At 35.6% G+C, this 26,743-nt stretch overlaps 2 protein-coding genes across 2 annotated transcripts; one reads left to right on the top strand and one right to left on the bottom strand.

The window, feature by feature from the left end:
* The first annotated feature begins 6,727 nt into the window (after positions 1-6,727).
* Positions 6,728-13,665, top strand: LOC134848100 (ankyrin repeat domain-containing protein 45-like). Its single transcript, XM_063865445.1, has 3 exons — positions 6,728-7,066; positions 11,481-11,670; positions 13,291-13,665. Exons 1-3 carry the CDS (start codon positions 6,763-6,765, stop codon positions 13,526-13,528), a joined length of 732 nt encoding a protein of 243 aa, XP_063721515.1. The 5' UTR covers positions 6,728-6,762; the 3' UTR covers positions 13,529-13,665.
* A 55-nt stretch (positions 13,666-13,720) lies between these two features.
* LOC134848099 (uncharacterized) lies at positions 13,721-18,290 on the bottom strand. Its single transcript, XM_063865444.1, has 4 exons — positions 17,447-18,290; positions 16,805-17,053; positions 16,339-16,552; positions 13,721-14,098 (listed from the first exon to the last, which is right to left on the bottom strand). Exons 1-4 carry the CDS (start codon positions 18,150-18,152, stop codon positions 13,897-13,899), a joined length of 1,371 nt encoding a protein of 456 aa, XP_063721514.1. The 5' UTR covers positions 18,153-18,290; the 3' UTR covers positions 13,721-13,896.
* Between the last annotated feature and the right edge of the window lie 8,453 nt (positions 18,291-26,743).

The raw sequence follows: 26,743 nt of genomic DNA, 5'->3' as shown, positions 1-26,743 counted from the left end.
AGTTGATTTTTGGAATCATCCAAAGATTAAGTATTTTTGTGTGTCCACGTTAACGTTAATTTCAAGAAAGGCAAAGTTGCCTTTCTCGTTGGCCTTTTCTAAACTAAACTGTAGATTAGGATGTAAATTATTTGCTGCCTTAAACAATTCTTTTAGATCTCCTTTAACAGTTCTCACCATATAATCTACATATCCCAGGAAGAGTTTCTGTTTCCTCTGCGTGTTATTTTTTTTTCTCTCAAATCACAGCAATAGCTATATCTAACTAGTATATCTAACTAATATATCTAACTAATCAAACCAAACAGCCTTAGCTATATTTCTATATGCCTTTTCACGAAGCTTACCATATTTTGATGGACCCACTTTAGAGAGTTTTCCAATTCAACAACTTTCAATCTATAGTGAAATTTTTTCCTACATTCTGGACAGATGCCATATACATCTTCAATTGGCTTGCAAAAACTAGCATTAGCCGGAGGTACATAATGACAGGAAAAAACGCTAGGTCCTAATAAGACTGGCTAGCGTAAAAACAGAGCTTCACATGCTTTTAACCGTTTCTACCAAAGCCAGTTTAATATGTGGTCCATTAACATCGGGTCAACCAAGTCGTTACGATTTAAGGCTATTGGCCAAACCGCTCATATTAATTTAGTTATACGCAAAAATAGTGAGCTCATGGCTGGGTCTCAATATCCCAACACCGCGTGATCACTCCTAAAAACAGGGCTACTACTTTATTATCTTATTACTATTGAAGAAATTCTTGCTAAAAAGTAAATTTCAATCGTTTTCGCAACTATGTGCATTGTCAGGATTTTTTTCAATAAACTAATCTAAATGACGATAAAACATCAATATACAAATGTTATTTATAATAATTCACATACAATTTGTTTCTAAACTATCATGATAAAAAATTAGCCAATCACAGTTGACCTCTAAATTACTATTGAGATTAAAATACGTTTAACCTCTAAAATAATTACACATTTCATAATAAATTTGTTCGGAAGTGTCTGAGTCATAATTTTGATTTAGACATGTACGTTTTAATTAACAAACCAAAAATGTTTTGGGACTAAATTTTCAGTGTTAACTCCCTGCTCCTAAACTCATCGCACGTGTTTATGCCCGGTTTGTCTTTACTGATATGTATTGCCTCTAGTGTTAGCAATTTTGTTTGGTTGTTTGACCTATCTATAATTTCCCACTAAGATCTGCGCTATTTCCCTCAAGTTGGCACTGCTGAAGGTGGAGGCCTACCGGTGAATTTGCTTTCTTATGTTCCCCAATTCTAGTGGTCAAATGTCGAACAGTTTGTCTGACATAGGTGGAAGTGCATCCACTACATGACAGTATATAAACATTTCTTGACATGAGGTCATTAGAAAATGCTGACTTCAGTTATGATAAACATGATTCTAGTTCTCTTGTGGTGAAAACCACTTGAACGTTAGTTAATTTTCGTAACATGTTAGCAAAATATTGGCTCTGGTTACCTCTATATTGCACCATCAGCATTGGGGGCTTCACATCCTTTGGTGATTGAACTGACAAACACTTCTCACTATCCAGGGGCTTGCCTTTACCCTCGACGATCTTGCACAAGACGTCTGAAGCCACCTTTGCGGACCATTTTTCAGGGTACTGATTTGTCAGCCATTGCGCCCTATTAGTTTCCATAGCCCTATCAAAATGCTCCCAGCTGGATGTACTCCTAAAAACCCTGTGTACAGTGCCTTGGATAACTCTACGCTTATACTGAGTTGGGGCGCAGCTTCTATAGTTCAGTATAGTCACTGTATTTGTTGGTTTTTAATACCAACTGCAAGTTACACGCGTACCCTGCGATACATTTATGTTGAAAGCCAGGAACGGAAATTCCCCTCCAAATTAGTTTTCTCCAGAGTGAACTGCAAATTTGGATGAAGAGAATTGGCGGCATCGAGAAGACAACTCGGCTCCCCTCTGAATGTTCTAACAATGTCATCCACATACCTGAGGAACAATTTCACCTGGGGAGTATCTTTTTCCTTGTTCTTAGCTCGGCAGCAGCTTTCACAGTACCAGACTATCGCGGTTATTGATGCGTATACATCATCGGTTATTTTTATGCAATTTAGATGATACCAGTTTCGGCAACTCTCGCATTCAACCCCTTTTGATCTATATGTGACTTTCCTGCTGCAGCATGGGCACAAGCCGTTTTTGTCATTAACTTGCTGTACTTCCGTTCCCACCGGTATTTTTTTGTCTTAGAGCAAACTCGTACTCTTTCAGCCATAAGTTTGCCAGAATTACAGCGAGGGACGCGCCCATTGCTAAACCATCAAATAATTGTATATACCATGAACCCTTACACTTGAAATATACTTTGCTGACCGCCATATTCAAAGGCTTTTTCATGGTTGCTCTTTGAATTTCAGGAGGAGACTCCTGGTTGTACAGCTTCTGTAAAGCAATTTTAATTGCCTCCTTCAGGGGAACGTTGGTGTACAAACTTTTCACATCAAAAGATATTATGGCTTCATCCGGATCTAGAGCAATGTTTTCAATTGCTTCTCTAGCCTCTTTAGTATTGGTTTCTTTATTTGCTCCATCGATGCTGTCAAAAAACTTTGCAAGCATTTTGTGAAGATTCTCATACGAGCTGCCTGGAAGTGATAGTACTGGTCTTAGGGGTGTGTCATCCTTGTGTACCTTAGCTAAACCGTACAAACGGGCGAGTTGCCCCCCTGTTTACATCATCTTAGAATATACATGATCACTTATATCGTCCCTTTTGTTCATGGCTAGTATTCTTTGTTAAGTTCCTTCTCAATTTTCAGTACAACCTCATCAGTGGTTGCATCTTTTTTCACAAACTGAGCAGATTGCAACAAGGATTCCAGCTTTGATTCATACGCTTGCTTCCTCATTATGCAAAAACCAACCCCCTATTCAAAAGTCACAGCCAACTACCCATTATCTTTGAGAGATTTCCTCGTTTTTTCAACGGCTTTGTCTTTTGGGGTTTGCCTTACATTTTTTGCATATGCCTTTGCCGCGGCTTCTATTTTACATAACGTTTCACCAGATGTTTTTTGATTTTTCAATTGTGAGAGGAAAATGTCAATATTGGCCAAAACGTGTGTTTGGTAAATTTGTCTCTAATGGGATGCTTCGGGCCCATTGATAGCACTTCATATACCCATCCAGGCAGTTCAATGTTATCAAGTACCTTAACTGATTGCTCATTTCTCCCCTCCCCCCCCCCCCAAGAGGTTTATCTTGGCTTTTCAGACAGTTTTTCTAACTTTTTTCTATGGTTTTCTGATATTGTCTTTAAACTTGCCTCAACTTGACGCCTCACGAAGCGGAAAATGGATGCCCATCACTGTTCGTCTATTTCTTTTTGCACCAATGATCTTGCTTTCATTAGCATCTCCTCGTACCTTTTCCTATCCTCATTTGGCCTAGAAGTTTCAGTCCTCACTAGTTTCAATTGAAAATTATGCACAGCTTGGTCCAAAAAACTCCGTTCTCGGTGACCCTAAACTTCAAAAAGTCCGGTATTAGATCGTTTTTCAGACATTTTCTCAGAAACTTCAGTCTATGTACAGATACTTGAAATTTTTTATAGAATTTTGGATAGTCTAACTTAATTTTCCAAATTAGTTTTCTTTTTAAAATTTGTCTGAGCCAATTAGCAGGCAAAAAAACTGTGGTCATTGTTTTGTAGGCCACGAGTAATGAAACTCACAAGGCACAAAGATAAACAAATAACACTCTTCTCGCCCTGTCTTTGAAGCGCAGTCATTTTCTCTGCCTTCAGCTTCTGCTCACGTCTTGCTTTCGCCTTCCTCCTTGTCTGTGATGGTCTCTGTTGTTTGCCCCTGATATTGCCAATCAGCTCTGACAGCCTTTCTTTGTGTGCCACTACCAATCGCAGATATTTCAGCTCCAATTCAGCACTCTGGTGCAGCTTCAAATATTCCTTGAGCTGCTCCGGGTCATTTTGCTTGTTCTTGGAGAGTAGCCGTTTTGCAGCTGGAATAATGAGCATTTCTGTGCCGAGAAGCTGGCAAAGCAAGTCGGGCGTTCCTTCCCTTCTGCAATAAACTATCGCCAATGTCTGCTGTTTCTTCAACTTCAAATAGTTTGTCAGCTCCTCGACCCCGGCTGGGCGATAGTTGTTTGTTCTGTGGCTGCTAATGGTGTTCTTCACCACATCGTGCCACACAACCACTTTTTTCTCCTTCAGTGGACTGTCTTCCAGTAATCGTCGGAGGTTCTTTCTTTTGTTCAGCAAATTGTTATTAAGGCTTTTTTGGTTTATCACGAATTTACAAGTAAAATTGAAAATATTTTGCTAAGAAGTAATTTTCAAACGTTTTCGCAACTATGTGCATCGTCAGGATTTTTTACAATAAACTAATCTTAATGACGATGAAACAACAGTTTACAAATGGTATTTACAATAATTCACATACAATTTGATTCTAAGCCATCATGATAAAAAAATTAGCCAATCACAGTTGACCTCCAAATTACTATTGAGATTAAAATACTTTTAACCTCTTAAAATAATTACCCATTTTAAAATTAATTTGTCCGGAAATTTATGAGTCATAATTTCGATTTAGACATGTACGTTTTAATTTAAAAACCAAAAATATTTTGGGACTAAATTTTGGGACCAAATTTTCTTATTACTATTGTTTTTATTCAGTAGATAACCTCTCATTATCTGAAAACGAACTTGATGTTACTTCATTGAATGCAGAATATTTCAGGTTGCTAAAAACTGTTTAAAATTCAGTATTTAGAGTCTTTTCCAGGACCCTTCCGGTTTCTTGAATGCGGTCGTAGAGCTGTTTTCTTGACGACCAGGGAAGAGTAGTAAAATCCTCCCAAAAGCCCTTCTTGGCAACTGCTCCGTAACGATTGTAGTTGCAAAATTGTTACTTTTCGGAATGCTCTTCCGCTATTATTTTCGACTATATTATCTTTAGTTTCTCTCGTTAGTCGCACGTCTGTGTTATATCAGCAAAAATCGTTGTTCTGTTTTTCGCGGTTTTTCGGTATTCGCGAAAATTAAAATTGCCACTTGTCTTTACAAACAAACAAATTTTTAAAATTTCATGTGTCAGTCAAAAACAAGTTGTCATTCGAAATAATCTTAGGGTAATGGATGTTTATAACCCTCCTTAGATGTTTCCTGTGAATCTTGTCCAGACGATCAGTGATCTCCTCGTTAGAGACCAAATGGAGCAATTATATTTCAAGATGGATCGCACATATGTGGCGTAAATTTGAACTTTCTGCCGTGTGAGGTTATAAGGGTTTTTCCAAACTTCGAATGACAACTCGTACGAACTAAGCAGAACTACCCCGCTCTCCATTTTTGTCTCGAAAAGGAGAGCAAGACATCTGGGGCATGTCATGAGAAGAAAAACCACCGCGACGGACGTGTACCCATGCGTCCAGGCTCCACCAAACAGACGAGTCGTCCGTGGAGCCAAACCTGCAAACCTCCTGAAAACATTCCGTAAAGAATTCCAAACTGATGACGTCAGGGTCCTGGAGGAAAGGGCATTTGCAAGAACATTATAGTATGATGATGTTATCTTGAGATACAATACGATACAATTCAGTCAAAACAGACCTCTCGCAATCCGTTCAATTGAACAATTAACACCGTTATTTCCTCGAAACAGCCAACTCTCCCACTAAACTGCTCCGAATAAAAATTCATTTCTGCCATGCATTTCAGGAACTCAGAGCAGGCAGCTTTCATTTCTCTCCCACTAAACTGCTCCAAATAAAATCACTCTCCCACTAAACTGCTCCAAATAAAAATTCATTTCAGGAACCCAGAGCAGGCAGCTTTTTACAACAGAGAATCTCCCTGGCAATACAGATTGCGAACGCAGCTTGCGTACTCGGAACAATAAATGACAAAATAACTTTCGACGAAATTTTTTACTTGTAACACTTGTATATTATATTATCTCGTGTCGAGTTGCGTGTTCTTATTGAAGAAACGTAACCCGTATCGATTTTAATTAAAAAGGACTTAAACACTTGTCATCTTCTTTTATCATTATCACTTCCATATCTAAAAATTTCCAAGGATTTTGACTGGAATACATGATGAAGGGACTCATGACTGTAACCTCGGTTACTATGATTACCCCTTTCTGGCCATTCTGGTCGAATGTCAAAAATTTTGGGAATCTCTTCACTCAATACAGGTTCGAAATCTGTCATCCACAAATTTGCCAGTTTGACTGCAATAGAGGCTCCAATAGACAAACCATCCTTCTGTGTATATCACATATCATTGCACTTAAAGTGTGCTTGACCTACAGCAAGGTTTAGCAATATCTTCATAGTATTGCGTGCAATGTCTGGAGGTTTCTCCTGCTCATCCAAAAAAGAAGTGCGAAATAAACGAGGAAGTTCACCTGTTCATTACTGAATTAATTCAAATCTTCTCACTGTTGCTTGAAATTTTTCTATCGCAAATCTAAATTATACTGTCGCAAATCTAAATTATCGAGGCCAATGATTAACCTCGAAATTTTTTCCTTTAAATTGAATTTCTTTTGAGGCTAACGTATAAAAGTTCAACATGTTTAATTGAAATTCTCTTTTTTCGGCTAGCTGGCTATGCTACGTTTGTTGTTCCGCAAGTGACGCTAAGCTCAGCGTTGTGACAATGTTTAATGTGTAGCTGGTGGGTATTGCGTAAAGCTTCGTGTTTAAGTTGAGATGGCGGCTCTTCTAGAGACGATTAAAAAGGAGTCACTATCTAAAGAACCTACTGTGGATGATTTGGACAACGAACAGTATGAGGGCTTTTTATTGCAAAAAATTCGCGAGGGAAATGTTAAAGATATTTCTGACGCCTTTGAAAACCCCGAGCATCCTGTTTACAGCGAAATGCAAAATGAGCTCAAGACATTTGACAGTGAAGGAAAAAGTCCAATTGATTTAGCTGTGTGCCTTGGACGGCACGAAATTCTGCAAGAATTACACAAGAGGGGGGCATCTATAAATGATGCCACTGAGACAGGTAAAGAGAATTTCTATACTGTCTTTTTATTTCAAATTAATACGCTTGTGTTAGTAAGCGCTTAAAATGCAGGACTTGTAAGGCGAGAGCTTTGTCAACAATTCAACCACTATTGAAGACAAGCCAAAACTAGACATAAAAAATAAACAGACTCCGGGCTCAAGATTCAGTCGCGCTTTCTTCGACGTGAAAGCGTTCAGCTCAATTCCTCAATTGCCAAAACATTGCGTAGACTTCTTGAAGACGCGTATAAGTACCACGAAACAATAAAAAGTCAAAATAGCAACAAAAAGAGGATGTTGAGCAGAATAGCTTCTGTATACTGACTTTCGGATGCACTGGTTGAATAGTATCCACAGCTACACAAAAAATGCAGCTGCTAGCCTAAAAATTGTGCAAAAAATACACAGCTACCCGGAAGTCATAAAATACATCAGGACAAAGATAAACTTAGCGATTCTCAGAAGCGCAGTTCTTAAATAAATAAATGGCAATATTAAAGGTGCGTGTAGTGCTGATGTGACTCCTTTTAAAAATTTCAGATTTTTCGATGTATTTATGTTAAACTGTATATCATGTCATTAAGTAAGAGTTCAATTTTTGCCAAAATAGTTTAATCGGAGAGCGAGTAACCTGCGTTTAGTGACCCATGTTAAAGCGCATTCATAACTAGCTGCTATTTTCTTTTTTTATTAGTTGATGTGAGCCAGATAGCTTAGTTAGGAACATTAAGGCTTTATATTACGGATTCAGCGGTTTGATTTCTGTAGTCGGATAGTTCTTCTCCAAATGAGCGTTTGTATTCGGGTGTTTTATATTTTTTCCTTTTGTTTTCCTCGCAAAATCAGGTAACACAAATAGTCATCGGCATGGGTCGAGCTTTTCATCTTGTTAAAGCACTATTTGAACGACAAAAAATCCTGAAAAACTTTTTCTCGCTGTCGAGCAAAACCGGTTTGAAATTTTTGGTTTATTTTTGAACTTATAAGGATGGACAAAATAAGGTTTGCAGGCCTACAATAGCCTATTTACGTCGTGAAAACTTATTTTTACTAGTAAAGAGTGTTTTTATTAGTAAAGAAAATTTTTCGTGCTTTTTTGGGACTCCAAAAATTTTTCTGCAAAAAAGTAGAAAATTTCTTATATCATTTACGCTTTTTTCCCCGTTTTTCTAGTCATTTTCCTACAGAAACGGTTTCCCAATTGACCTATTTGACTATGATTGTCTAATATATCTTTTTTTTCGTTCAGATCTTACTATGTCACCACGCAGAAAAAAACGGCACTAATTTGAAAAGAACATTTTCTATTTTTTCAAAACTATGGTCGGGACATTTTTTGGTATTTGAGAACAGTAATTAGCTATCCTTTTTTCGAGTTCATACGTTCTAATGCTCTTTGTTTTGTTATTTTAAAGTGTTAAAGAACTAAGTGATGTTCACTTGTATAAGACTTAATTGTGTTTTGTTTTCAGGAAGTCTTAAAAGGGTCAAAGAAAAAGAATAATGGAATAATAAAAAAGAACAAAGAAACAGGAAAAACTTCCTTGAAACCGAATAAAAATGATTGAACAAATATATAATTTTTTTTTCTTTATTCCAATCTTCTGTTGCCTGTGTTTACTTGTGCCTCGTTTTAGTAGTAGTATTTTTGAATTTCGAGTAACGCTAGGGTTCCAAAACTCATTTCAGTCCATTTAATTGTTTTCATCTCTTGTTCCAAAGTAATGAACATACTTACTGTTTGCAGGAAAAGGTCCAACAGTTTGATCACACTCATTTTTTTCTCGGTTTTACTTATCATTTATTTTTAAGTTCACTTCATTTCCTTTGGTAGAAGACAAACTCCAAATTTCATCAAAAATATCATTAAGTTTTCTTTGAAATTCAAAAGTTGAAGTTTTTGCTGTTTCATTGCGTTCATCGCTCTTTTCCAACTGTCAGTTGGCTATGTTCATTGCGTTGCAGCTTCCACATCTGCAGAGTATTCTCCATGTATTTGCTGATCTCGAAACATTTTTCGATAAATCTCGTATTTTTACTAGTGAGGTTTTGTTTCGTTGAAGTGGTAGTTTAGTCTCCATGAACTCCGATATGGTAATTGTAAAGCGTTTTTGTTCTTCTGAAGAAGAATCCTTATTTTCAAGTCTTCTTTTTGATATCCTGTACTCGCCCTGTTTCATTTTTTGGTTTACTCATCTTTTACGTTTTTGTCTAAATAAATTTGATGTCATATTTATTGTTGTCAAGTCCTATAAAAAATAGTAAGTCGCTTAATACAATCTAGAGGCAGAGAGGAAGAACGCTGAGGGCTCTCAGACTTTTTTGTATTCAAATCCCGAAACCAGTGGTTGTAAGTGTGCATTCTCAAGTTTGCTCTGCTTGGACAGCAGGTTTGATACGCATAAATAACGATGGGAACTATGTATCCGTGTATGCATTTAAGCTTGTGGACCACTGACCACTTCATGTTAAGTTTCTCCTTAATTGATACAGGTCATTTAGATTCTTTTTTACTCGGAAACTAGTTTTCAGTCCATGTCAAATTGCTGGATTTTATTGTTGGAGTCCCAGAGCTGGCTGTGTTAATCCCTGCCAAATAATGATTTTGTAAGGTAGTTTCTAAGTTTCATGTTAACATTTGATTTTTCATTGTTAGGGGTCATTTCGTTTGCTTCGAGCCATTTCTCAATACTTTTAGACCGCGCTGATCAAGTACTTTTGCTTTGAATTCATCCGACTTTCTCGAGGGGGGTGGGGGCGGATTTTCAAAAACTGTTTCTGCGCGGATTTTCAAAAACTGGCCAACATTTCTGCGCCGCGGGCAAAATGTGAAAAAACTGGCCAAAAAGCGTTTTTTTTGGCACTTTTTGGAAAATTGAAAATCCGTTACCAAAAATGGATATCTCAAAATAGTAAAAAAAGGGGGGACCATTTGGGTCGGCAGGGGGTCGAATCCCTAGAGAAAGGGCCTCCGTCCACCGATTCCCCCCCCCACCCCCCCCCCCCCTAAATCCGCCCCTGGGCCTAGCAGTAGTAATCTGTTTGAAGCTGTTTGCATGGCAGATGATTGATAAAAATATAAATACGGAGCTTTTTAGGACGCCGCTGGTTACAACTCTCGATCTCTGTTTACTGTTGCTAATTTTGACACATTGTTGTCAATCATTTGGGTATGACATAATAAGTTTAACTAGATTCCCTCCAATTCTAGAAGTTTTCGTGCAAGGATGTGATAAGGGACTTGGGCGAAGGCCATTCGTAAAATCAAGATATTGCACTGATAAATGTTCCATTGATTTTTTATCGTTGAATTCATACATTTAAGCCAGAAAGGGAAGTTACTTCACCACTGCCGATGCCTACTATAGCCATATCGATTCTCATGTATTTTTCTTTGAGAAGTCCATATGTTTCATCAAACAGAAGTTTCTCAAAAACTTTATAGCAGAGCAAAGTTTTTTGTTTTGATTGTGTACATATATTCCCGAAGGTCGTTTGTGAATGCAAGTTACGAACTTGTAACATGCAGCACCAAAAAGTTAAATTACCAACGTGAGGTTTTTTCTTGTTTTACTTCAGTTGGAGCATGTGAACTGTAATCATGTTATAGAATATTCCCGTAAACATCTTTTCGGACAAATTTGTAAGAAATTGAACTTAAACAACCTTGAACCTAATCATTGTAGCTAAACAACAGCCCGGATCCTTCTCGTTTAATCTAGAGGTAATGGGGTCGCTTTTCGTGTGTCTGTTCGTTGTTTTGTCGGCTTTGTTGGTAATTTTTTATTATTTGTTTTTGCTTCCGATTAAGTGGTTTCGGCAGATGTTTTACTTAGTCACCTTTTTTGCATACTTAGAAGAAAAAAGTCTTTTGCGATACGTGTTTTGTAGCGTGGTAAAAATCATTTGTAAGTTCAGAATTGTGTGTTTTATGCAGTTTTCATAGAGAAGGTTTGACTTGAATGCTTCAATGAAGTTTCGGACAAATTGTTTGCCTAATAGTATTTTGGTAGTCGGTAATTCGAACCTTTGAGTTTAGCATGCAACTTCGATGTTTCAAATGACCTTGAGGCATCCGAATTGTATCCGAAAAAATAGCTTTTGCATGCTAAATTTTTCCAAAATAGGGTCAATTGCTATTTTGAAGTAATTTTGTCTGTCCCAATTTTATATAGCAATTCTCCTTCTATAGTTAAAGCCAAATTGTTGACAATATTGGCTTCCTTGAGCATCATTATCGGTTGTAATAGGTTACTGAGATTTTTTATATAGTCGGATCGTGCTCAAATGAGTAAAGATTTGATTTCAGACATCAAAATGAGCAGTTTCAGGTTAACTAACTTCGTTCAAATTTGTTGAGCGAAAGGGATATTGCCAATAATTTAGCATTAACTATACATGGTATGGTTTAGGCTATACTCCCCTGCACCGGGCGGCAGCATGGAACAGGCTGTCCTGTGTGAGGTATCTGGTGCAGAATGATGCCAACATCAATGCGGTCACAGTGCACAAGGAGCGCCCGAAGGACATCGCGGAGAGGTACAAGAACAACGAATGCAAGTGGTACTTGGAGTGGGCCGAAGTCAAACAGGATCTCATCAGGTGCTGTAGATTTCTGTGATTTCTTCCCTCTACATCCCAGAAGTTAAAAAAACAAGGACTCTGCGCAGCACGGTTTTTTGATCTTTTTTCTTTTATATACAATTTTGGGACAGCTTTTTAGGATTTTTGTTTTGTCTTTTCAGTTTTTAATAATCTCAAGAAAGGAATGATTATAGCCATGCCTAATATTAATTGAACAAATGATTTAATGTGATTGCAAAAATTTGACACGTTTTTACGGATGATTTTTTTCGTTTTTGTTGTTCAGTTTTTTTCGCGGTTTGACTCGCGGTTTCAAGCTCAATTCAAATTCATTTGCAAAATAGAAGGCATCTAACGCTATGCAATGACAGAAATGAAAATACCGCTAAAAACGTGAATGAGTGGTTTCTGAAATGGACTTTAGTTTTCAGAATTCGCATTGGAATATAAATGGGTAGAATATATACCTTGCCCATTTTGCCGCTGGACTAGTTTCAGGAAAAAATCCAAACATAAATGTTCTTGAAATTCAACAGTATTGTCTGTTGGATATGTTTATGCGTTCATTCTTTTCTAATAGTCTGTTTGATGTTTTAAGTGTTAATAATAAACGAAGCAAATTTTTTTTTGAATTTGTGTGAATTTTCTTGACGCTCGTTTTTCTGTTTTGCGAGTATGAATTTTAATCGCGTATCAAGTGGAAAGCGCAAAAAATGGCCCTTGACTTAGAGTTTTGCTAATAAAGATTTTTGCAGTTCTCCGTGGAATAAAAAATAACCATTTGATCTGATATGCTTTAAATGGGAAAAGTGGTATAAAAACATTCAATCATTAAACTTTACCTAACTTCAGGAAGCTCTTCCATAGTTCAAAAAACTTATGCAAAAATTAGACAAATCAGATTATTTTTCGGTTTGAGTCGATTTGGCTGGCTAAGATTATATTTTAATTTTGGTATAACTTTTGCAATATAGTTGTTTTGAAATTATTGGTGCTCAAGCATGTGAAAGTTTTGATTTTTCGCTTTAAATCTGGTTGCAATGTGTTATCTACAGTCTTCTGTGGTCAAAAAGTTACACAGATAAATGCGAGCAGATAGATGCTGATTTGGATTAGCATAGTGGTAAAGCGTTCACTTTGCAATCGTCAGATCGTGTATTCGATCCTATGTCATGGCAATGATAGTGGGTGAGGACGAGCTCTCACCTGACCTCTAGCTTCAGGTCTACCACAGCCTGACCGATTTCGGCTGCATTAGTGGTACCACGTGAAAGTTCTAGTTGCAAAAAAAGAGCTTCGCTCAACAAAATAACAGTGGATTGTGGGGAGATATAAAAATGAACTATTCTCGACGGGACTGTTAATGCCTAGTGATAGCTCCTCTGCGATTGGCAGTAACCACAATATTATTGTATCTGTATTATTTGTATACCTTTTCGTGTTTTTATTGGTCTCCCTCAGTTTTTTTTGCCTCTTTTAATTTCTAACTGTTTCCGAGCTTAGTGGAGACATTTAATTACGTCTCCTCGATAAAGACTTGAAATTTGACTGCAGCTCTTTTTGATTATTACGGTTTATTTTTTGAGTGTTTCATGAATCCTGTCAGTATTTTGCGATGAGCTAAAAGATTCTGCTTAGGTTTCTGAAAGACATGCGTGACACTGTGATGGAGCCCGACCGTATTCTGGGTCGACTCACCAAAGACGACAAGAACCAGACTCTGGCTGTGTGTCAGGAGAAGATAGACTGGGCCGAGAGTGCTCATGACGTCACGAGTGAGGAGATCCGAGAAAAAAGGCGCGAAATTGAAAACTTCTTAGAACACGTCGTGCACAAATTGAATGAACCACCTGCCGATAAAGTACAACGAAAATAAATATATTGAAACCAACTGTCGATAGAAACTGTAAATACTGATTTGTAAAACATCTCTGTCAATATGTACATATGTTAGATAAGTATAGCGCCAGCAATTCGTAGAATTTAAAAAGTATAGCAGACTCTTCAAGCCGATTGGTTTTTTTTTCAAGTGGAATGTACATCAGTTGACGCATTCAAGCTTCAACTCCAAAATTCTTTTTTTAATAATTGAAATTCTTTTTTAACTGAGCAAGGAACTGTTAAACGACATTTAAATAGGGAATGTGTCAACTTGGGTAATTGTGTTCCAATTAGAGTTTTGATAATTTAACTGAATCAGTTTTGTTGTCATAAACAGTGTTCCCACTTGGTTTTTCATCAAAATCATAAGGTGGGAATGGTTGGACAGTTGAGTCCTGTGATGACGTTGAGGTTATTGGCGGTGGTGATGTTGATGGCGGTGGGAGTGTGAGTGTGGTGTTGTAGGGACGGGGGAACTTGGACTACTCCTGATGTCAGGGACTGTCTGACCCCTGATCCCCCTTTACTCCCACAGTTGTCATCCATTTTCCACCTATCGCCACACCTGTACAAAAAATTAAATAAAAATAAGGATAGCCTGTCACTGTGCAAGTAGCACGATGTTCCGACCAGTCTTTAAAAAACCAAAAGTAAAGTTTTTTATTAGTGTAATTTTTTCGGCTTAGTGTGATTAAAAGATCTGACATAAAATTAGAGTTTAGGCATACACAGAAGTCTTAAAAATACAGGAAAATTGGACCAGAGTTTTTGTAGAACAATGACTACAAAATCAAAAAAAGTTTTTACTTCAAATTTTCTTGCTGAAAATTTTTTGATTTTTATTGAAGATTTTGATTCCCAGCCTGATCACTCACTTTATTTGCTCTAAATTGAAATAAAATCAAAAATTTGTAACCAGTTTTTCTCAATACTGCGAAAAAAAGAAACCTTTAAAAATTTTCTAGTGTTCGAATCTCGACTGAAAGAATTTCAATTTGGTATATTGCTCGACCCATTCCGATGACTCTTCCGTGTACCTAATTTTGCGTGGAAAACAAAAGCAAATAAAACTAAAACACCCGGACCAATAATTCAAATATTAATAAATAGATAATATTTTAATATTATAATTGAACACAATACAAACATAACTACGTTTTTGAACGTAAAATTGTTTGCGGGAACTTATCGTGTGTGTTTTACATGCGTTTCGAAGTATCATCTACATCTTATGAGCAAACTAAGATTTCATCTTTTAAGATTGATACTACTTGTACATTAAATGAATTTGCAGCGTTCGTTGTTTTGTTTTGGCCGTGTTGCATATATTAATTAGTACCACACTCTTTGATCCGACCACAATATAGGAATAATTATAAAATTCGGGTGGTATATCCATGCAAACTCAGGCACTACAACAAAACGTCTTACGGTATCAATTGATAACATTTAGCACAGAAGTTACTACCATAAAAATTTAAGAAGAAAAAAATTACCAAAACATCCAAAGTAGTTTGAAAAAAAAAAGTCGAAATTTTTTTGATGTTCTAACTCCTTTTTTTTTAGATGACCGAATGTTTTTTAACAAAGAGTGACCGAATTAGGTAGAAAAAACTGCAACAAGGTGAAGTTATACAGCGCTGATTTAAATCATATGGACGAAATGAACAAAGCTTGAAATTTCAAACACGTTTTTCCTCAATTTATGTTACGATAAGACAAAAAGTGAAGAGAACAAAAGCTGCTTAGAATTTCATCTGAAATAATATTGCGCAATTTTTTCTCAGAAATTCCCAGCCAAAATTTTGGCCCAAAAACGGGTCATTTTGGCTTCTTTCGATTAATCAAGTTTAACGCTGAAACTACTATATTAATCGATGTGAAATATATATCACAAGAAGCCTCTTACATAGCCCAACAAAATTCTTGAAGGGTTGAATCTCCAAAAACCTGTGAAAAAATATTTTTGCTTCATAATCAGCAAACGTGATTTTTACTATATAAAACCTAAAATTTTTGCTTAAAAACAATTTTTAAACAATTAACTCAAATTTTTGGAGATTTAACCCTTCTAGAACTTTGTTGGGCTGTATAAGAGCCTTCTTGTGGTAAATATTTTTCATCAATGAACAAAGTAGTTTCATCGTAATACTTGATTCATTGAAAAAAGCCAAAACGACCCAATCTTGGAGTAAAATTTTGGTTGAGAATTTCGGAGAAAAAACCGCACCATATTAATTCTGATGGAATTCTGAGCAACTTTTGTTCTCTTCTTTTTTGTCTAATCTTAACCCAAATTGAGAAAAACGCGTTTGAAAATTCAAGTTTTGTCCGGATAATTTGAATCAGCACTGTAATAGCTAACGTAATTATCAACTGATAGTTGAGTTGAAATGACGAGTACAGCCTCTCACAGCAAGGTTCGTATAATGTGGTCTGAAAATAAAATCAGACCAGTTTTTGACAGTGGAAAAATTTTTTTAAATTGTTTCAAGAACTCGAATAAAGACTATTAGGGCTTTATTAGACCGCACTTGGACCTCTACGAGCTTCCTTTGAGGTAGTGAGAATTATCTGAAAAAAAGAATAAAACGAATGCGGTCCGAACAATTAGAAAAATCAGAAAGCTTGGCTGACACAAAAAAAAACAGAATCACAAAAATAACTGTGGTCCAAAAATCTGGGCTCGTGACGCAGCAACTGCCAATTGTTTTTTAAAAATTCAGTAGGTCAATAAATAGTACCTACTGAGGCTAAACTTGTTCAGTTCAGTTTTTTATACTTATAAAAATAATTATCTCTAACCTCCTTCGGGCGTTCATGAAGAAGTTACTGACAGTGCTCACTTCCAGTCCCAGCTGCTTCCCTATCTGCACCTGGCTCTCCTTAGAGGGTCTCTGAGTCTCCTGGAAGATGGCTCTCAGAGTGCGTCTCTGGATGTCCGTGAACACCAGTCTGCTCTTCTTACTCAACTTTGGCTTAGAGATCACTTGCTGCTCCTCCTCTTTCTTCTTACATGCTGAAAATGTAGGCGGTTACGGTATAATTGCAGGTTGTTAAAACTGTGTTTGCAAAACTTTTATAGACGATTCGACCAAAATGAATAAGTTTTGATCAAAAGCATCTCTAGGGATTGTTTTAGTGTCTTAAAAAATTAATAGCGTTTTTAATGTAATTGACACATTCAGAACTTTTGGATTTCAAATCCAAACTTTCAATTGAAACTAACCGATCTTTTGCTGGTGAAAACTGAACTATGAAAGGTACTGACCTGCTATTCTGAGAGCGGCCATCCTCTGGAACTCCGGTTCCTCCAGCCACTTGCCCATCCTTCTAAACGTCTCTCGTCCACTCTTCAACTTACTCCACGGCTTCGGATTCCTCAGGAGATCGGAGAGAGTCCCTTGGGAGCGACAGAGAACCTTCTCGGCGAACACTGCCTGAGGGATGCTGTAGCGCTTCAGTTCTGTAGTGATGCGCTGGGCTATGTCTCGCGTGTCTAACTCTTCGCCGTCTTTCGCTAATCGAAAAAAGATATTGATTAAACTAAGATATTGATTAAACTAGATATTGATTAAACCTTGCAGTTAACCACGAAAGTAGTTGTTATTGTAACAAAATGATTAATGAAAATGATAAAAGAATGAGTTCTTTTTAATTGAAGGTGTAATACAATGCCAAAAAATTGATTTTTCTTTTTTTCCTTGCTACGTTTCACAAAGATTGAGGTCAATCGATTTAAATTATTGGAAGTTTATTAGGATTATTAAGACTAATTACTGTAACCAGCTTATGCTGAATCGTTTTTTCTGCCATTGTTTAAAATTCCATCTGGCTCTGGCTTATTAGAAATTAATTTCACCTTTGCTTCAACCATCAATCTAACTCTCCTCAACTGAGTTTTCGGACTTACTGAGAAGGTTCCTCGAGTATCTAGTGTATGGCGTGGCGTAAGTCGTGGGGTAGTAGAATCCATTCACATTTATACTCGGGTATGTGGCTGCGAACTTTGCCGGTGAACACGCACTCAATGCCGACGCTGAAATATTCCTTTGACATTGGTACGAAGCTGCCATATTTGAGTTACTGTACATATCCAGGGGCGCCCAAGCGGATGCTGGGTTGTACGCGTTGAAATCAAACGAAGGTGTATTGAACTCAAATTTCGCGCTGGTAGGGATACAAGAAACATTGTTGTACAGATTATTCGCGGAAGTGTTAGTCTGGAACGGAGACGTTCCAAAGTTGAGCCCGGAATTTGTTTTGTCGGGTGGGTTTGAGATCCAAGCGTTGAATGAGTTTTGAGTGGCGCTGGAGCAAAACTGGGATCCAATGTCTGGACACATGAGGAAATTCGTGAACGATGCAGAATCGCAGACTGCCGACGGGTTCTGTTGGATTCCAGTGATGTCTTGCTTGGATGTGGGAGGAATTGAGATGCCCCCGACTAGTTGTTGGATATCTCCAGTGGAACTGCAATTCGTTAGATGGTCGATGTTGAGAAAACTGTGGTTGTTTTTACCAGTTGGGGAACTAGCGTCGTTGTTTACTCCATTGTTAACGTTCTCTGAAGCTAGCGAGGCTGAGGATGCAAAATTGATCTCTGATATAAGATCCATAGTTCCAAGTCTTACAATGTAATTTTTCTACTTGAAAAATTTTATCTACGTTTTTCTTTCAGTTCGGGAGCTTAGCGAAAATTTATCGAAGAATTTTTTGATTTATCTTTACTCGATCAAATTTGGATCAGACTTCGAGCGAAATGTGGGAATTCAAGGAAAGTTGAAGAGGGATGTTAGGAAAAGGAGCTGTTCTGTGATTGGCTCATTGGTTTGGCCAATAGGAATTGATTGCGCAACAGCCTGAGTGTGAATCGACTTATCGACTAGTACAAGGAATAATTTGAAGGGGAATTATTGACTGGTTCAAGCTAGTGAATTGAATATGCATATTTTGTCTAATTACCTGTGACATATTGGAAACAAATGCAATGACATTCGCGGACCGTATACGTTGAATGAAAGCACTCGCTGTGAATTATCGAGTCAAAGTCACTTTTTAAAAGGCTTCATAAAGTTTTCAACCAAAAACGTCACTACACCCCCGCAGTGCTGACGCCTCGCGAGTGAAACTAAAACGTCCCTCTGTAGTTATGAATGTCTATTAGATGCATAGGTATTAATTTTGACACTCGATTAATGCGTAGTCCTGGTCCAGAAACTTTGTGGATATTACCAAATTTTTACCGGCGTTTTCCGAATACTCGTTCGACTTCGTTTTTTTTAAAGTCCTACATAAAAATTATGTTAGAAACGATATTAGTTTGCATTGGTCTTAAATGCATTTTGCCAGCCAAGGATTGGTCGTTTTTAACATATCAAGACAATTTATCAACTGGGGAACTCCCGAAGAACTGTCTTTTCTATGGTTTGGGGGCGTTAAAACTAACGGCTTGAAGATGTTTTTTATTTTCTCATTGAAGCTGTTTTAAGAAACTGTATGAAACTTGTGTGACCACCATTTTTTCCGTAGATTCAATTAATGAAATTGCATGAAAAGCAATTTTCTTCTATAAAGGTCAACGCGGGTCCACCATCTCGCCATTGCATTGAAAGTAAGAGCTTCATTTTCAAACAAGACGCTCAATACTTCAATGAAGTGTTTCAGAAGTATCACTTTTTGGCTTTTCTCCTTTTGACTACTCGAAGAAAAATGATTTTAGGATCTTTAATTCAATTAAAACAATTAAAAATTGTTCCATTTCAAAGTTTGCTTTTATGAAAGCGACAACAAAACTCATTCGCATCATTTACCATTTGATTTTCTTCTGTAAGAGAATTATTTTGTTATTTCATTTTTTAACAAATGACAACTAAAATTGGTTCCATTTTTTAAATCACATCATACAACTTAATAAGCTAAAATGATTTCATCGCCAACAAAGGCAATAATCACTGCACTCAAAAAGTATACCAGAGAGGCTGTGGCGTGCGCAGAAATTTTTTTAGGGGGCGGTTTTTCGAAAATTTTAACAATTCTGCCGACCATTTTTTTGAGGTTGGTTAACCAAAAAATGTGGCAACCAGAATTCAGAATTGAAGGGGGAAGGGAAGTGAGGTCAAATCCCCCCCCCCCCCCCCCCCAGAGGGCACGCTTCAGTTTGATTCCTTTTTGCCACTTTAGGTTAGAAGCTATGTTTTCTACAATTTCTATCATTTAATATTTTTATCTATACCTTTTTTGTAACTTTTTTGTTAGTAATGATAAAAGTTCAATCCTCGAATACATTCGTTCTTGACTGTCTAGTGGTAATTGATCTTCACCTGAAAACTTCTGAGTGTATTCATTTGTTCACGCAAACACATCACTCGTTCCCCCATTATCCCACCTCTGCGAAGAACTCACTACCTCTCAAAAGCCCCTCTTGATGTTGTCTCCTGTCAATACAATACAATCACCTGTTAGACAGTGCCCCTTAATTTTTTCTTAAACTCTAATCACCGTAATATTTCTCACAGCTTCACTTTCCACGAAACACTTTTTAGATTTGACCCAAAATCTTAACGAAACTTTCCTATATTTTCTATGCAAAAATATTTTAAGGTTGATTTTTTATCAATTCTTTTTTATTCCAACCTGGAACTAGGTGAAAGGCTATAAATTACAAATATGATTGTCAGGCAATAAAAAATGGAGGTCATTATTCATATTTGGGACACTCTTTGAAATTGTTTATTGAGTATTGACGGTTAAGATTGCGTCAAAAAGTCTGTGGCGGTTGGAGCCCTCGAAACTTTTTGAAAGCAATCTCTAATATCTCAAGAGATTTAACAATAAACATTTTTCAAGGCTTAAACCGCTTTTATTCTAACCTTTTGTTTTAAATTCAATTTATAGACTATTTTTTTTGCTCGAAATAGAAGGAGACAAAAAGTTTCCCATAAAATGCGAACTTAACGGGTTTCAGTTGCAGATTTTATCATAATCTGGGTGTGAACAGAATTGGGAGACTAAATTGCTGATAAATTTGTGTAATTTTTTCCTAGCGGTCGAAAAATATCAAAAATGGGTGAGAAATTGCTCAATTTTGGTCACCTCTGAAATCTGTCAAATGCGCCCCGAGCTCACTTGAAAAATATATCCTTGCTCTTATCTTTTCTCTCCCATACGAATAAAATTCTGAATTGCTTGTAAAATGAAATGTCTAGTTTTTAAGTAGCTAATAATGCATAATTACATTATGGGATGAATAAAAGAATTCTTTTGTAATTATTTTGAAAGATGAGGAAATTTGTATCTTGAAGGGAAGCTGCAGTTTGCCGATATTGATTGGCGGAGACTCATTAGCACTTTTCAGTTCCCGTTAAAAGCTCCTGCAAATCAATTAATAAGCAGTGGAGAAATGAAATGTAAATTCCTTTTCTTCTGTCTTGTGACAACCTGTAATCACGATACGATGTACTTGTTTGTCTTTTTTAGCCGATCACTACCGTCTGAGTTGTTAATATGTCAAGTGACTTCGCGGCTCTCCTAAAAAGTTGTCATAATTTGTATGTTAAATCCATTAATGCTATTTATGAGTTATGATTGAGGAATTTAACTGTTTGAAAGAAGGATATAAACTAAACCGAACAATGAGCCAAATAGAAAGCCGATTGCTTCAATTCTTAACAAACCAGAACCACCTAAATTTCTACTCTTTTTCAATTTATTTCCCAATTGAAGTCCAAATTTTAAAAACCGAATTTGTATAATCTGAAAAGGTGAATGCAAACCAAAAGTAGCCGGTCGCTATTAACAGCTGAATCCAGCTATAATTGCAAAAAAAAAGGAAAAATTGTTGTTTTATTAATTTTTTTTGGTGTCTTAAAATAAAGATTCCTCCAAGCCATAAACAAACCAAATTCCTTAGTTACGGCACATTGAATCACCATGTTTTTCACAACTTATAACATTACATCATAGAAAAGAAAAAAGATTTTCTGTTTGCTGAATACTAGTATATCAGAACAGACAAAAAGTCGCAACATATTCCTCGGCACTGAGACAATTTTTTGTTTTCATTATGAAATCTGACCGAAAAAATCTTACTGTGATACCATGTATGACCTCGAGCTTCTTTGAGTTACCAGATATCGAGCAGAAGTCTGATTCTGATGAAAAAAGTTGTAAGTTTCTAGGACAACTTGGAAGTTTTTATTGTTCCGACTATTGAAAAACCAGGTTTCGCAAACAATCATTGGAATGAATTTAGTGATATATCGCGAACCTTTTATTCAAGCCCTAAAAATTTACTTTTACTTCATTAGAATTAGTTTTCGAAAATTTTTTAGGGGCATTTTGAGAATGAAACACGTCAAAAATTCAAAAATATTCACAAAAACATTTAAAAAATTTAAGAAAAAGGCTTTAATCTTTATATGATTTTTTGTTTCGACTTTCGAATGCTGGTTGTTCTGACTTTCGATACGAAAGTAACGGAATATTTGTGCTCGGGGTGGGTTTTTTTTTCTTCAGACAAACTTCGACTTTTTAACTAGCCATTTTTGACGGAATTTTTTTATTATCATTCAAAAGGTATTGTTATCCTGAGCTCAAATTTGAAAAGATATTTTACCTGTGGTCATTTTTCGTAAAGTTATGAGGGTTTAAAGATTGCCATTTTGGTCATTTTGACCAACTTGGGACAATTAACGCGCGATATAATTCGCGCTATTAACGCGTAAGCGGAGATTTAATCCGTCTTATAAATCGTTCCAAATTGGTTAAACGAAGCTTATGTGCCATAATTGATTTGTTACAAGGAACAAAATCTATCTTTTTATACTTTATATGGCGTGTGGGGGGATGATTTCCATAAAAAGTTTCAAATTTAAAAAAAAAATTTCATTTCATTTTATTTCTTTTAATTTTTTATGTTATTACTGCTGCTCCATAAACCTTAATAGGCAGTCGGAACATTCAGGGCTTCGCCCTGATACGAGCAGTCTTGTTTGTTTTTCTATCATTTTAGACAATTTTTTTTCCTTTTAGATTTACTATGACTGTCGAAAAATTGTAGATTTTACTATGACTGTCGAATCGCATGTAGGCATTTGTTCAGACCTTTTTATGACACCACCCAAACACAACGACACTAATTTGAAAAAATATATCTATCGAACAACGCAATATAAGGATTTCCGCGCTAGATATTTTTATGTCATTCTTATTACGCTCTCGAGGTCTATTTTGCATGAAAAAAATATAAAAGATTCTTTAAAAATACGGAAATTTAATAAAATTTTGAAATGAGTTTGTCGATTTCATTTTCTTTTTTGAGTTTTTGTTTAGCTTTTTAGATAGCTATTTTGAGCCAGATTATCAAAATATTATTGCTTCTATGGACTTTTTAAATCTCATTTGTTTGAAATTGTAATAACCTGATGCGCTTACAAAACTTTCGAATTTCTATACATATACTCTAGCTGTCTTGACATTGCACAGAAAAACTATCAATTTCAATTCAGCGATCGCTTTAAGTTCACCACAATTTTTTTTCGAAACTTTTGGTTTTTTGAAACTTTAAGTAAAATTTAAACTTGCTTAAGATGGCATTGCGAGATGGCATTCTGAAAAGTAGGTTTACTGATTTGTTAAAATTTTAATCTATTAGTAAAAATACTTGCGTTGGATGTTTATCAAATTCAGAAACAAAAAAAAACTTTTTTTCATTTTTTTTATTTTAGTTCATTTTCGAGTCGCAAAAAAATCTTTTCAGCGCTGGATGTTTATCAAAATGCGATGGATGTTTATCAAATTCAGAAATAAAAAAACTCTTTTTCTTTTTTTTTAATTTAGTTCATTTTCGAGTCGCAAAAGCAATTTCAGCGCTAAATAAAAAAACTTCATGGTTTTTTGAACAGTTTGGGAAAGGGATGTGAAAATAAATGTTCTACAAAGTAGATCTTTTCACTACATTCTCTGGCTTACTGAACTTTCACTGGGTTTGCTCACTAGAAAAAAATTATGCTCCGAACCATGTTTAATTAGCCAACAACCCACCGAGGGTTCTAATTTTTAGCGTTAATGTTGAAAAAAGAGGTGCGTCATTTTTTCATGCAAATTATTTCAGGAAAGTATCCAGGATAGCTTTAAATCCAATTCTTCAATTGGATAATATATCCAGCAGCCAAAAAATGAGTTTTTGAGGAAAATAATTGCAATTGTTTTGACAATTTTGCTCATTCTCTTCACTGTTGTTATCTTTGACCTATGTATATTTGATCAAATAGGCAAAACTTTTCTGGTGCATTCAACAATGAAAAAACAACTGTGTTTCGCAGTGTTTTCAATTCACTCTGAAAGTAATGAGCAGGCTAAAGTATACTGCTGATGGATATACTTTTTGCTTGTGTAGATCAAATTACAGTTGCCACATCCATAATTATTGTTCTGATTATCCCAGTTTAGTTTTTGTATCATAAAAATGAGAGTAGTAACTTTTTAGAGTCTGTAAACAAAATATTAGTTACCATAAATCGACAAAGGGAATTGAAAACCTGTTAAAGCTGGTCAGATGTTCTGTAGGTAGTAGTAGTAGGTAGTAGTATGCTGTGGGTAGTTGTACTTTATTGATGCACTCAAAGACTTAACAAATTTAACAAAGAAAAATTGTTCTTAATTTTTTGAAACGTTTTTTGGATGTTTTTTTCCGAGAATGGAATGGCAATAATTATCATCAATATATTTATGTGCTAGCTCAAACATAACCATTTGATAGCACAAATAAATTAAATTAATTCAAAAAAGGTCAAAAAAAGATTGGCTTATTTAGTAACAAGCTTGCGAATAACTAATATAGATTATTTTAAAGTTTTCAACTTATTTAACAAAATCACTGATAATTTTGGAAAAGTCTGGCATATTTGGGCCGACAGAAAGTTTTTCAGCCAGAATGCAAATGAAATTCTCATTTGATTGAAAGTTGTGAAAATGTTGGTTCGATTCAACTTTGTTTTTGTTTGCCGTTTTTCCCCGCTTAAGACATTGTATGGCATGAAAAACTTACGTTTATCTTGTAGCGGCTTGTTCGCCTCAATTTACATCATTTAACAGTCAAAAATAATGTCTGTGTACTTGAAACTTATTTTATGAAAAAAAATTCGAATCAACAAAGGTCTACCCACAGACCCACGTTTTGTCGGTTTACTTTTCGATTCTAATCTCTTTAACAGTTCCGTCAGCACTAACAAGCTTCAAAAAACTGTGTGTCATAATAGGATTTTTTCGACAATGTTCTAATAACTTTCTTTCTGTAGCTGTTGTCTACTTTTCAACTTATTTTTTATACTAGTTTTGTGATGTATCGCAAGTGAACTAAACATCTTGGTTTCAGAGAAAGGTAAATCATGTTAAAAACTTTGATTTTTGTTGTTTTTCTTAATATAAGTATATCGATTAGAGAAAAAGGGGTCGAAAAGAATATTTTTCCACTGCCAATTCTTAAAATTCAAACCTATTTTCGTATCTAAAAGTCTTTCACAGTTCTTCGGATGGAAAGTTTCTTTTAGCTAAAATGATTTAAATTAAAAAATCAAGTCCAAACCGCGAAAAATCAACAATGAGCTTCAATAAATTTAGCGTTTTTTTAGAAACAAAAAAGAACAAAAAATTATTACGACTGGAAAATTGATTTCGTTGCGTTTATTTACCTTTGATTAAGGTTTGACGACGCTTGTAGGTTCTTTGATTGCCTATAAATGTTTTCCTTTTTGACAATTACATAGCAAACAGGGTCCACTTCACATCTACTAGCAATTCAAGCAACATACTTTGCAACAATTTTTTCCACAAATTTTCAGACACTGAGCATTGAAATGTTTTTTTTTTGCCTTCAAGGTTACACTGTCTTTTAGAAAGAATAAATGTGGAAAAGTGAGCAAACAAATGAAGTTTTTTTCTTTTTTATTCAAAATAACAGTTCGATTAAAGATAACCTGCTTATCAGGAAACGGCAGAAAATAGAAAAAAAAGGCTGAGATAGGAGAAAGGGAACGCAAAAAATTTGATACTCAAGCATTCAAAATTCTAAAACTTTAGATGGTTTAATTGGATAGTGTTTAAAATAACACCTCAAATGGACACGAAATTTTGTGAGAAAAGAAATTCTAGGTGAGACACGCGAAGGTAATTTGTACTAATTGTCGGCAGAAGTTCAAATTGATAAAAAAAAACTGATGAACAATGTTTGTAAAATTGAATCGATGTTATCACTCTCGATAGAATGAGTTGAGAAACTCATTGAGATAGCACACAAAAAAACTCTGTGAAACAGCTCATACATGGTAATTTTTTCCAATTCTGAGTTTTCCGAGTTTTCACAGTTCTGAGTTAGCACAGAAGTTTCCGAATATAAATACATTAGAAAATGATTTAAAAAAAAAAAAACTTGCGTCGTTTTTTGTCCATATTGTGATGAAATTATCTGAGCAAAAGCCTCGAATTTTGATGGTAAAAATAAAATTATTCTAATTGAGAACATAAATCCGCATGAAAAAAAAATTTAATAAATCAAATTACCTTCAAAAATTGTTTCAATTGTTTCAGCATTAGTTTTACAAACTTTCATCCAAAAAAAGCACTGGGAAAAAAATTGAAAACTATTTCACGTGATAAAAAAGTTAACAATTTAACTTGATTTCATAGCTTAACTTGAGTTTTAACTCTACTAGTGTAAGGGTATTAGAAGCTTGCTATATACGTTCTTTAGCTCAAAATTGGACTTCAAACTTCATGGAATTTTTTTTATTGTCAAGGTTTTGATATGTTATATCTTTGTTTACCGATGATTATTTTTGATACTTGATTTTGCTTGGAAAACAATTAAAAAATTGCCAAAATTTTGAAGACAAAGTTCCTCCCCGTTTTTATTGTCGGATCAAAAAACAACAAGCGTTTGACGTTTCTATTGCGTAAAAGGAAACATGATGACAAAGTCCGTAGTTTGGAACGTCATGATATATTTTTATTGAAAAAACGATCAGCAAGTTCACTATTTTTTATCCACGAGGGAATCAAAACTACCGAAGAAATTGTAACACAATCTTGTTAACTGGATGAAATAGCGTATTAATTGATATTTGAAAAATGAGTAGGAACTATTTATTTGGGTGATAATCATCGGACTGGCTTGAAGCTCTTTCAGTCGTGATTCGAACTAGCATAAAAA

The sequence above is a fragment of the Symsagittifera roscoffensis genome, chromosome 6 (genome assembly GCF_963678635.1).
Source record: "Symsagittifera roscoffensis chromosome 6, txSymRosc1.1, whole genome shotgun sequence".
Taxonomy (NCBI): Eukaryota; Metazoa; Xenacoelomorpha; order Acoela; family Convolutidae; genus Symsagittifera; species Symsagittifera roscoffensis.
The sequence above is the reverse complement of the archived record's forward strand: the minus strand, read 5'-3'. Positions and strand labels throughout refer to the sequence as shown.

Excerpts from the sequence above, each read along its gene's own strand:
- LOC134848099 (XM_063865444.1), bottom strand. The coding sequence starts at position 18,152 with ATGGATCTTATATCAGAGATCAATTTTGCATCCTCAGCCTCGCTAGCT. Across the intron at positions 17,054-17,446 it reads ATACTCGAGGAACCTTCTCA|CGAAAGACGGCGAAGAGTTA; the intron begins GTAAGTCCGAAA and ends TTTTTCGATTAG. Across the intron at positions 16,553-16,804 it reads GGCCGCTCTCAGAATAGCAG|CATGTAAGAAGAAAGAGGAG; the intron begins GTCAGTACCTTT and ends CTACATTTTCAG.
- LOC134848100 (XM_063865445.1), top strand. The coding sequence starts at position 6,763 with ATGGCGGCTCTTCTAGAGACGATTAAAAAGGAGTCACTATCTAAAGAA. Across the intron at positions 7,067-11,480 it reads AAATGATGCCACTGAGACAG|GCTATACTCCCCTGCACCGG; the intron begins GTAAAGAGAATT and ends GGTATGGTTTAG. Across the intron at positions 11,671-13,290 it reads GTCAAACAGGATCTCATCAG|GTTTCTGAAAGACATGCGTG; the intron begins GTGCTGTAGATT and ends GATTCTGCTTAG.